General features: G+C 52.2%; 1 protein-coding gene across 4 annotated transcripts in view; it reads right to left on the bottom strand.

Annotated features, from left to right (window-relative positions):
* Positions 1-12,163, bottom strand: part of CSMD2 (CUB and Sushi multiple domains 2) — a 232,004-nt gene that overhangs the window by 82,295 nt on the left and 137,546 nt on the right. For all 4 annotated transcript variants that reach the window (XM_040651777.2, XM_015297825.4, XM_046903586.1 and 1 more), the window contains 6 exons: positions 10,654-10,869; positions 8,776-8,964; positions 5,229-5,398; positions 4,565-4,721; positions 4,037-4,228; positions 2,637-2,763 (listed from right to left, as the gene is read on the bottom strand). In XM_040651777.2, coding sequence (XP_040507711.1) covers positions 2,637-2,763; positions 4,037-4,228; positions 4,565-4,721; positions 5,229-5,398; positions 8,776-8,964; positions 10,654-10,869 — 1,051 coding nt within the window. The remainder of the gene's footprint in view (positions 1-2,636; positions 2,764-4,036; positions 4,229-4,564; positions 4,722-5,228; positions 5,399-8,775; positions 8,965-10,653; positions 10,870-12,163) is intronic.

Raw genomic sequence — 12,163 nt, 5'->3', positions numbered from 1 at the left:
CCACCGGGACAGAACACTGCACTATGAGAATCTGTGTGCTCTGAAGCAATCTGTCTGTTCAACAGGCACGTCTGCAACCAAATGGCACCACTTCTCTGTCAGCCCGACTCTACTCCCAGCAGGGCTTAATTTAAGATAAGGCAGAGCAACTGGTTTAGCAAACAAAGGAGAGGCAAAACTCAATTACATGCAAAAAAAAAATGCAGCTAAAAACAAATGAGGTGCATATGGTGTATATATGGAAGCTGCCCGACCAACCCAAGGTCTTCTGGTGGTGCTCCCCATCCAAGGCACCAACTGAGATCCACCCATGGGATGACGCCCCCTTCCATGGGGCAGCGCCCCCCGAGGCTGCAGGGCCGTGGTGCAGACAGCAGCATGCAGGGCTCCCTGCTGCCACTCTCCAACCAAGGGGTTGGTTCCCAAACTTAGAAGCTGTTTGACATTACGTGCGCAGAGGTCTCCGTGGGTGACAGCTGAAACAGGCAGACCTTTTTGTTCATATTTCTCAACGGGTCTCTGAAAAATGGAACCTGCCGATAGCGTTCATCAGAGCAGGGCGAGCAGCACCCATAGGCTCTGTGAGGACGCTGAGATCGCTGCAGTGCAACGCAACGCAGCACTTTGCAGGCAGGTGCCGTTCATTTTGCAGCACACCTTTCTGCTTTTCCCTCCTATTGCTCTCCCCGGGGTCTCACACAAAGCCGTGGCACTGTGGCTGCAGGGTGTGTGTGTGTGTGTGTGTGTGTGTGTGTGTGTGTGTGTGTGTGTTCACACATGTGCACAACTAATCCCCTCTCACAGCACAGCCCTTTAACTTTCATGCCAGTAATGGACAGACTCGTTTCTCTCTCTCATTCCTTCCTTTCCTTCTCCTTCTGTGCAGATACAGCTTTATTCAAAAAGCTGTGGTGATTAATTTTAATGTAGGTTATAAATGAGGGCTTTATACAATTGCATCATGCGTGAAGAGGATTATTTTTCCAATGGATTACCATAAAAATGAACTTGCTGAGAATGTGCTCTCAACTACCCAGAGATCATCTGTTCTCCTGTGCTGCCAAATAAAGGAGCCGAAGAAGGGAGCTTTCATCTCTGGTGACAAAGGGAGGCTCTCAAGGTGCACTGCCACACGGGTGTCTGACATCACTGCATCCCTTCATTCCAGCCCTGCTCCCTTCCACGCTCTGTGATGCTGCAAACACGAACCCACAGCTCTGCTCCGGGGGTGCTCTGATAGGACAGGATTGCATTGGCTGAAGCAGTCTTTGGATGAGGCCACCTCCTGTGCTTCTGGGGGGACAGAAGTGGGGGTTCGTGCCTACACTGCCTGACAGAAACCTGCAGAATCCTGGACAGGACACTGACATAGAGAGGAGAATTCAACTGGAAGCTGCTCGGGCAGAACTGAGCTGGCTCTGCTCTCCCTTCTATGAGCAATACCAGAAACCATCCGCTACTGAACCGCACTGAGAGCACACCTAATGGAGGGAATTTCTCCATTAAGGAAGAAAGAAAACACTGAACCACATCTATCCCCACATCATCTATTGACAAAAGCACCACAGCGCTCAGCGTGATGAGCAGTCAATGCTGAAGAGCGGATGAGTGCTGATACAGCAATGGATCTGTGGTGAAGGCAGAAGTGCCAGGGCATTGAATGAGCACAGCACTGAATGGCAGCAGGGCTCGGGGCAGTGCAGAACTGGGGCTGACGCCCCAGAGAACATGCAGGAAGGAAGGTGGGGAGAGCCTGAGAAGAGAATTATTGTTGGATGAGCTTCATAATCTTCTTTTGGGACCCCCAGTCCCATCAGTTCAGCACAAACTTCACCTGCCAACACACTGCTGAGGGTGGCTTTCGCTGGGCTGAAATCCCTGGGAGAGCTGCACAGACGTGGCTTGGTGGGATGGGGGCACGCTGGGAACAGCAGCAAGCAGCGGGGATCACAGATGAAGCATCAGAGGGCAGAGAACCGCCTGGATTCTGCCGGCGACTGCACGGACGTTATGAGCCAACCGCTCTCAGCACAATGCCTCCTTAACCACCAAATCCACATAACTTACGAACAAATTACATTCCAAACTGCCATTTTCCAACAGGGAAGTAAAAACAAAACGGGAACAGAAGTCAGAGGAGCAGGAGAAGAAAACAGCCTTGGGTCTCCGAACAGACCAGATGTTCAGAAACCATCCTGAGCCTTCCCTTCGGGAGAGTAACTGCGTTTTATCTGTTCTTTTTATTATTAAAACCATAAAGCAATAAGATTAGAAGATGAAAGCTGGGTGTTGGGCCTCATTTTTTCCAGCTGGGGACCCCCATGCCTCACCATTCATTCTCACAAATGCAACTCAGAGCTCATCCATGTTGGTGCTAACTTACTCTGGCAGTGCAAATGGAGGACCAACCCGATCCCTCGTGGTCTTCCATTGTGCTTTTCAGGGATGTGATCTTCCAAGCAATTTTATACATACATCCCCATTTCAGGATCATGTCACTTGGACACGCGTTGGGATATGGTAACAACCACATATACCAATATGGTATACAACCAATATACCATATATACCAACGTATATATCAGTACGGTAACAACCATAGCAGGTAACAACCAGCATGAAGAGCTTCCACTCACCCTATTGTGCAGCCAGCTTCTGCCTCTATGGACCAAATGCAGTTCAGGTTATGATCGTAGGGTGTGGGGTAACCGGGGGACAGAATCCGTCCTGACGTCTCTCCTTTGATAGAACCCCCACACTCAGCTGTAAGGAACACATGGGTTAGTGAGAAGATTCACCGCATCCTCATGGCTCCTACCTGGCAACAGCACAAACCTCAGCCTGTCAATACAACAGAGAATTTGTCCCCATTGAAGGAGATTCTCACAACCTGCCAGGCAAAGCTGAGGAGTCGCTGCGTTCAGCTAAGAGAGTCATCAAACAACAGCCCTTCCTAACACCTGACGTGTCGTCAGAGCTCCTCTTCCCCTTTTGGCTCCGCAGTGAATAAAGGCAGAGCCTGCCAACATCCTGATCCACGCGTGGGGCCAAAGAGCTCAGTCCTGCCTGCATCTGCAAAAAGCCTTAACGATCCATGAGTGATAAAACGGAGGAGCCAGCATATGTATGGCTGCTAAATGAACCCCAACCTGAGGATTTTGAATGTGTTTTCATTATAAGGCCATTAAAACTCTCCAGGTTCCCACGTGTTCATGAAGACGCAATCATTCTCACGGATATCCAGACAACAGGATGAAGGCTAACAGGGTGGATAAATCACAGAAATTCGTCTTTTTCCCCTCAACAGGCAAAGCTGAAACTCAGCAGAGCTGCAGCACAGAGCTCCCAATGGGGGAGGATTTGGTGTGCCAACGTTTGAGCACCACATGGAAGCAGCTGCTGGGAGCTCCGAGGGGACAAAGTCTGTAAGAACCTCTCCGTGCCCTGGAAACCCTCATTGCTCACACGGGTTTGGACATGCACACTTCATTTGGATACACAGAACTCAACAGCAGAGTTTTCTGAGCCATAGGACACCCATCTGGAGAGTCACGGGCAAAGGGGAACCCGGGACTTGGCGAGGAGGAGACTGAGAGAATTAAAATACCCGAAGCATTGGAATGAGACGTCATGTAGCTCTCAAGTCAACACGGCTCTGATCTGCCAAACGCCAGGACACGCTGCTGCCTGCCACTGCCAGGGAGTGCTGCTGCATTTAACACAGCGTGTTCATCAAGCGAAAGGACAAGGGCTGCAAAGCAGCAGTCTCCTTGCCGAGAAGCACGAAACCTTGTCAGATCTGTGCTCACAGCAGTGCCTCACGTTCACACTGCCTGGAGAAGCTCTGCAGCTATCGCTGCTCTCGATCTGCAGATGCCTTACACGGGATCCTTATCATTACCTTTTGATGTAGATGGCCGCAATCAATATTAAAGATACTATCACATGTGTTAGCTGCAGAGAAAGGAAGGGCGGTGGTGCGGTGCCCACCAGCAAAGGACTCATTGGAGGACTGTTTGAAAGCAAGAGCTCTCACCCACACAGGTTGGCAGGGGCTGATCCCAGGCTCTCCGCTCCCCGGTCAGGCAGACCAGCACTCTGCTGCCCCGCAGGGTGTATCCGGGGTCGCAGTTAAACGACACGGAGCTGCCGGCGAAGTGCCCCTCATCGTGGACCTTGTAGCCAAACTGCGGGATGCCGGGGTCCTCACATTTGATGAGCTCAAAACCTGGGGGGGAGAAACGGCGTCAGCCCTTCTCAGGCGCCGAACAGGCAGGTGTTAACACAAGAACACATCGAGTGTTCTCCTCCTGAGAAAATGCTCTGGTGGGAAAAAAGAAGCACCCCATGCAGGATTCTGTTTCTCCGCTGAGATCTGAGCGGGATCCCAGAGATGTGCTCTGTCAGCTGCTGCACACAGCAGGGCTGGTGGGCACAGCTCCCCTCCCCTGCCCTGAGTCCACCCCAGACTACAAGAACTCTTATGGAAGGACGGCGTCCTCCTCTCACGCAGCTGTAACACAAAGCCACGCGACGACACCTCGGATACGGGCCCAAGACTTACTAGAGAACTGCAGCTCAAAGCCTTTGCTGGTGTTCTCGCTGTTGGTGATGAACTCGAGCCACATGCTGCTGGAAGTGCTGTTGATGCTGGTGCTGAGCATTTCCGAGCGGCTGAAGGAACCCAGCAGGCGAGCAGAGCTGTTGCTGCCATCATACACCTGGGAGGAAGGAGAAACACATTCTGGAAAGGACCTCTTATTGCCATTTAGGGGTCAAACCCCCCGTGGGTGCAAGCAGGGACGGCTCACTTGAAGGCAAAGAAATGCTGGCAGACGTGCCTGGCGTGGTTGTGATTCTGTGAGCCGACCACGCGTGGCTCACACCCATCTCAGTGCACTTCAACAGGGGAGTTCAGGGGAGCGTTCAGCACAGCAGAACACATCCTGTGATAGGAATACCTCCTACAAAACCATTTCTTTGCGGTTAACAGAAACTCAGCCTAGATTTGTCTCCTTCCATACAGAGTCCTGAAACTCATACATGCAGATTAATCCGAGTATGGGGATGCTGAGCAGCTGGAATTGGAATTAAGCCCTTTGCAGAGGAATCAGCCTTGGTTCCTAGAAACACACAAATAATGCTAAAACCCCCAAGAACATCAAATTCCTATCAGATCTCGCTCTCCTTAGCATCACTGCCCTTCGTTGCTTGAGACAAAGAGTTACCTTGAGGACATCTCCTGCTTCCAGTTCAAAAGTCCTGGCTTTCAGCTGGATCCCCTTCCCTGGCTGTGTCTGGATGGAGTAGATGCACTCGTGGTTGTTGTTGTAGTTTATTGGGTAGTTGGGGGACAGCAGAACACCCTGAGTTCCAGTTACAGACGAACCACATTCAGCTACAGAAAGACACAGAACCACCTTTTAACACCCACGTGTGTATTGGAGCCGTACAGCACATGCAGGTGATTCCTTCCAATGGCCACAGATGCTCACTCCTTCCTGCACCCATCTGCTACCACAGCCATGAGCTTTCCTTCCAAGTGCTGCTAATCAAAGCCAACCCCCCCTCAGTTCCAGCTCTTACTAATGCTTCTATCACCATTAAACCTCAGGTGCTTTACAGAAGCAGTTGATATCCTCTCACTGCATGGACAGGGAACCTGAGTCACACAACGCTGGTGTATTCCAATGCTATCCTGGATCCTAATTTAGAAAGGCAGTCCAAAATCCATGGGGTATCACCACCTGCTCGAAGCAGTGCATGTGGTTACGTCCCTCCCAGCTCTCTGAACTGGAAGGAGATTAAAAACATACATAATTAAACTGAAATATTTAACATCTTTTGCCACGTTGTTGAGGCAAAGCTCATCCTGTATCTCTGTGAGTCTTATATTTGCAATGTATTGAGCACTGCAATGGCTTTCTATTAACAGCCAACGTAGCACACCGTGGGCTGCTGGCACGCTGTTCCATGCAGGTCTCTGTGCAGAAAGCTGTGCTCAGTGACACTCTGATATCATCACACATCACAAAGCTATACGTGGACTTGAAAATCTTCCCCGAAATAATCTTGTGAAACCTAAGAGGGAAAGCAGTGATGTTTCTCTCATCGGCTGTTAATTCTGACCTCGGCCCTTCAGTTCCCCATCTGACAGTATTTTGAAGGACCTCTCATCCCTCCCAGCTCTGCAGCTGCCAATTACATCCACTCCCATTAGAAAAAGAGAGAAAACCAGAAATCCTTTTGCCCCCCAGTCTCAGAAAGTGGCTCTGATTTGCATACATCTGCTTCCTCCCAATGTGTCCTCTGTGCCCCACAGGGGCTGCAGCACAGACACCACTGACCTTTCTTGTTTGAAAGACAAAGGGTTGAAGGCAGACGAGGAGATGCTGATGTGGGAACCCCACACACCAACATTCACCTCTCTGCTTTATGTATTGTAATTGCAGGCTTTTAAGGATGCTCTCTCTCTCTCTCTCCCATATGAACATGCCGCAGTGTGTAGAACAAGACTGCTATGAACATGTCTGCCCCACACAACGCAGCCAACAGACATCCCAGTGCCCCTGAGGACAGACAGCAGCACCACTGTGATAGCACTGAGCAATCCCAGAGCCCACGGAGCAACATGAGAACTGCTCTTACCTGCTGGCAGCAGAGGGAGGAGGCAAAGTTCACCGCTCTCATGGTACAGCTCAAGGAGCTGCTTGCAGAGCAGCATGGCAGGGATGCTCCCCTGCAAGGACACCCATTGCCAGCAGCCCCAGTCCTGCCCGTGCTCCTGACTGCAGCTCAGAGCACTACAGCCCACCTGCTGTTTACATGCAGCCCCTCCAAACGTGTCAATGTGCTTTGCAGCCACTCCGGGCTTAGGATTTCTCATTACTCCCTGATGAGCTCCTACATGAGCAAACCATGAGCCTTCATTCTCTCGGCCTATTTACCCTGATAGATTTTCAGCTGTAACACACTTCTCCCTGCTCCTCTGAGCCCGGCCATTCTGCATGCACAGCTGGGGAGAAGTGCTCCAACCCACCCTGAGAGCAGCTTTCTGTTCACACAGCACACAGCGCTGCTGGGACTGCAGGAAACCACAGCAGTGCATGTGCAGCTCTGTGCATCACCTCTCCCACCTCTGCTGCTCCTCCCAGTCAAGCAGGAAAGTAATGTAAGGAAGAAGCAGCAGACATAGCGAGAGGAAGCGGTTGGGAGGTGACTTTCTCCTCCCCTCTTCCCTGGAGGACAGCGTTCCCTGCAGCACTGATATTGGGGCTGATGCTGGGGATGTCGCCGTGCAGGACCTGGTCTGCTGCAGGGTCAGCACGGAGCATGGCCACCTGAGAGAGGGGCAGGACGAAGGGATGAGCTGCTCTTGTCTTCATCCAGATCCATCCCTAGAACAGGAACTGAATACGACGTGCCTGGGCTGCCAGCTAAAACAGACCTCTTAGTGGGCCTTAGGAAGGAGGGCTCCAGTTTGCAGCTGTCCCCTCACACAGCTGCCACCAGAGCTGTGCACAGATCACCAGACAGGCGACCCGATCCATCACCACAAAGCAGCACGCTGACTCTGAGCCAGCTACCGCGGGGAGCTGGGCACACCGAACTCCTGTGTCCATTTGGGGATGCCTGAAAACCACATTTAAAGCCGTGTTATGATGCTTTTTGATTTCTATTCCCCTGATGAGCTTTCTCTGCAACCTGATTATTATTCATGCCCTGAAGAGGCTGCTTGTCACAGCAGGATGATGCAGCCCTGTGACCCAGGCATTAAACAGTGCTGGGAAACGCATTCAGCGTGACAGGGCTCAACAGCAAAGCTCAACAGACTGCGAAAGCAGACCGGCTCTTGCTGGGACGCCTTCTTTGTAACATCCCTCAAGGGCCACAGATGAGGAACATCCACCTAGCAGGCTTTGCTGGAGTGATACCAGGTATGAATGTGGTTTGTCTCATCCCCACGCTGCTCTGGGTGACCCAGGCAGCAGCAGCAGAGCACTGAATATTTTCCTACTTACCACACTGTACAACAAACCCAGAAATATGTTAAACCTTCCTTCTGCAAAGCCCTGAGGCGTTGGCAATCCTTCCCTCCTTGCTTTATTGCTGTTACACGGGTGCTCCTGTGCTGCTGTGCTCAGAGGGCACTGTGAGCAGCTCACCAGGTCACCCGCAGCCCCTCTGCATTAGGGATGACAGCCAGCAATTGGCTCGGTGCTGCAGGTGACCTCCTCTCCTCTCCTCCCCTCTCCCCCCATGTTTATTTATTAGTATGAATAACTGCAAAAAAGAACTTGCAGTGGTTGGAGGAGGAGAAATTGAAGGTGGAAGAGACAACCACACTGAGGTGCAGTCTGTGCTCCTTAGGAGCACTCCCCCCGAAGCAGCCTTCATCTTCAGCCTATTACGTTTTACAGCACTCTGATTCAAAGGGAGGCTGGCCCTAAAACCACTCTGCTTTACACAACCTGTCCCTAAAGGGCTGCTGGAGCTGCCCCAGGTTGGGACTCACTCACTGGGCCACAACACGGCGCTTCTCGGGACCCCAAACCACCACACACCGTGTGTCCCAACCCGAGAGGGGGCTGCAGCCCTTCTGCCCATCCCTCCCCTTCCCCACGTACAGTCACAGGGCTGAAGCTCATCCCAGCTCCCCCCCCCACCGCCCAGCCCGGAGGTGCCCCTGGGATAACACCACGCACCTCCCAGCCCCGCTAACCGCTCCAGCACACTGCAACCAGCCAAGCAAAATGAAAGCACATGACCACCTACCAACACACCTTGGCAGAGGCGAACTCCACACACGCCGTCTCCCCCCGAGGCAGGTGATGCGCGCCGTGCCCTCCAGGCGGTACCCGGGGAAGCAGGAGAAGGTGAGGACGTCGCCCACGCCGAACTGCAGCCCCTTCCTGATGCTGTAGGCTGGGACCTCCGGCTCATCGCAGGGCTCCAGGTCGTATTCTATGGGGGACAGATGGGCATTTATTGCACGGCTCCGTGACACCTCGTACCCCATCCTCCCCAACAAGGGTGCTCCAAGCCCTGTGGGGTGTGATTCAGATGTGGGTTGGGTCTGAAAAAGAAGCACTCGTGCAACACATATGACCCGTCTGACCAAGGACAGCAGAGCCCGGGTCTCACCCTCAGAACAGCCCTCGGGGTCCCACCAGATAACCGATCCAAACCATCCCTCATCTCCTGTCACTGCTGCCAGCCAAAGCAGAAAGTGACACCGGTGGTGGCACAGCACGATGGAGGTTTGTCATTCTCCCCCAGGTTTAGTAAAATGAAGATGAACTGATCCGGATGGGATTTCTGTTGCCTCTACGTTACTAATCCTGCAAATGAATGAACGCAGCATCCTGCCTGGGGAATGCAGGAGAACATTTAAGCTGCTACTGAATGAAAGGTCATGGAGCATTATGGAGAGGAGCCAAATGTCTGCCTTTGGCCACAAAGCATTTTAAAGGAAACCTCTTTTGGGGGTTATTCTTTGAACAAACAACGGAGCTGCAAAACACAAAGTGTGCACTTATATAGAGAACTGAAATACAGAACTGACTCCCGTTTTCATTTTCTGAGAAAGGAAATAAGTCCCAAAATAAGCCGAAAGTTATAATTGGACAACGTGAGGCAATTTGTTTCGACAAAAAGCCATTTTTTCCCCATCAAAATGAAAGTTAATTGGAATTTTTATGTCTGGTTTTCAGAGCATCACATGGAAATCCCCGACTGCAGAGGGCAGAACAAAGGCACTGGGAACCAGTTTGGAGCGTGGCAGGTTTTAACTGCATCTACGGCAGCAGCTCTGTCCCTCAAAGACAGCAAACACATCGCCCCAAATAACTGTGCTCACAGTGCTTCCTCAGCAGGCAGAATAGGGGGACTGAAAGGTGTGCTGAGATACAGAAGGGAATGGCAGCCATACAACGAGCTTTGGTTCGGGACCTGGCTGTTCTGTGGGTCTGATGTCAGGGCAGGCAGGCAGCAAAGATGGCATTTTCTGAAACGTGTGCACAGGCCAACATTGCAGCAGTCATTTGTAGGACATCGGGGTTAAGGACACACCTCAACCTGAGGCTGCCCGAGCAAAGCCATCTTTTATAGGTGTGATGTTCTGCATAAGGAATGGCCTCCTGGGGGTACCCCGAGAAAATGAGCTGAAATTCCACCCATAAACAGAGAAGGAAAGGTCAACTGGGTGAGGAGGGAGGAGGCAACAAACGGCCCAGCAGGGGGATATAATTCCAGGGGGTCCAATCAGTCACCTACTGGGGCTGATGGCACACAGAACTGCTGCGTATGGACATACAGGGCCGTAAACAGAACATTTCCTGGGATGCACAGCGGTTCGATGCTGGCACAATCTATCAGTGGAACAACTGAATAGAATCACGGGAGGGTTGGGTTGGAAGGGACCTTACAGCCCAGCCAGACCCCGGCCCTGCTGTGGGATGGCTGCCCCCCCAGCCCAGGTTGCCCAGGGCACATCCATGGCCATGAGCACCTCCAGGGATGGGGCACCCACAGCTCCTTTGGGCATCCAGCTCCATGAGCTGCAACCACATACATCAATGGGAACCTATTCCCAAGCTGCGCACTGAAGTGTAAAGGAAAGGGAAAGAATGAAGCCTGCCCCTCTGTTCTTACCTGAGAAGGTGATGTTGAAGCCCTCATAGGACATGGAGAAGTCTGAGATGAAGCGGATTTGTGCAGAGAAGTTCCCAAAGAGCCCCGCGCTGAGCGGGGCAGGCAGGCGGGAGCCGGTGAGCTGCTTCAGGGGCTGTGCAAAGCTGGAGTTCTCGGTGATAAGGAGGTAATCGTGGCCGTTCTCCAGGTGGAAGGTATGGAAGGTGAAGAACACGCCTGCAGGACAGAACCAGCAGCACCTCAACCCAAAGCCTGCTGCGCTCCCTGCGATGACACCGGGCTCTTTTTTTCCTGTTTTCTACTAAGAGCAGCCCAATGGAACAGAAAAACTGTACTGATAAGAGAGGGCACGTGTGTGATAGAAGTGGAACAGAAGAGAAAAGTACAACAGGGCCCAGAACGGAGCGAGGTGGTCGGGGTCTCCCATTCCTGTGCCTCTGGAACTCAGCAGCACAGCACGGCTCGCCTGAGGGATGGATCCCAGCAGCTCAGAGTGCTTTGTTTTAGCAGTGCTGACCTTCGGATGGGCAGCAAGGAAAGCAAAAGCTGCAGTCGTGAAAACAGCTTGAAAATAACAAAACTTAGCATGTTGTGGAAGGAATTCATACCTAGAAAACAGGACTTAAGGCAACGCCGAAGGTCAGGAAGGCCCCTCCAGAAGGCATCTCTGCCAGCAGGGCTACTGCAGGGACCTCCTGCACCTCCCTTCGGTGGGACGGTCCCTGCAGGGCACCAGGAGATCACTCACAGATAAGCCCACCTTCCTCAGTGGGCTTCCTCATGCACACATGGCTTTGGTGCCCCTCTATGCCAACACTGTAACATCAACATCCCGAGCTCTACGGGCAGGCTGCAGAGCTGCGATGACCTTCACACTCCTCACAAGCCCTGAACCCAATGGGGCTGTTATGGAGAGAGGCTCCTCCACGCACACACAAGTGCTGTCATCTGCTCTCCATCAGTCACAGTCGGATCACCGCTCCTCGTGCACACCGGCAGCGCGCAGTGGCACAACCAACTTCTTGCATTTCAGCCAATGATTAACAGCACAGAGACTGCCAACCCGGGGAGACCCGAGGGCTGTCTCGCTCTGCATCCCATCTCTGCCAAAGTACAGCATCAGCTGTTTGCAGGAAATCTGTAAATAAGGATTAGAGGAATTATCTCCTCCTTGCTCCCCATTCCCTGTTAGTTTCAGAGATGGGGATGAGATCAACCCGAAGACTGACTAAAGCTCTGGAGCACGAGCTTTAACGTCCATCCCAGCAGAATTTCTGTCAGCATCCAATGATAACTCTGAATATTCCACTCATCCCTATGACTGTCCAATTTCTTGGACTGCAAGCAGTTCCCTTCCCAGGATGGAAGGACTCAGGGATGGGCAACCAACACAAACCCTTCCCATGGCCGTGGCTGGGAAGGCGCAGTGCTCATGGGAACCTCAGCTGTGCAACACCTCCATGGCAGCACGTCCCTCGTAAGCATTATCTGGAGCCTGGCAGAAGATGTT

The sequence above is a fragment of the Gallus gallus genome, chromosome 23, assembly GCF_016699485.2.
Source record: "Gallus gallus isolate bGalGal1 chromosome 23, bGalGal1.mat.broiler.GRCg7b, whole genome shotgun sequence".
In the NCBI taxonomy this organism is placed as follows: Eukaryota; Metazoa; Chordata; class Aves; order Galliformes; family Phasianidae; genus Gallus; species Gallus gallus.
Note: the sequence above shows the minus strand (reverse complement) of the source record. Positions and strands in the feature narration are given on the sequence as shown.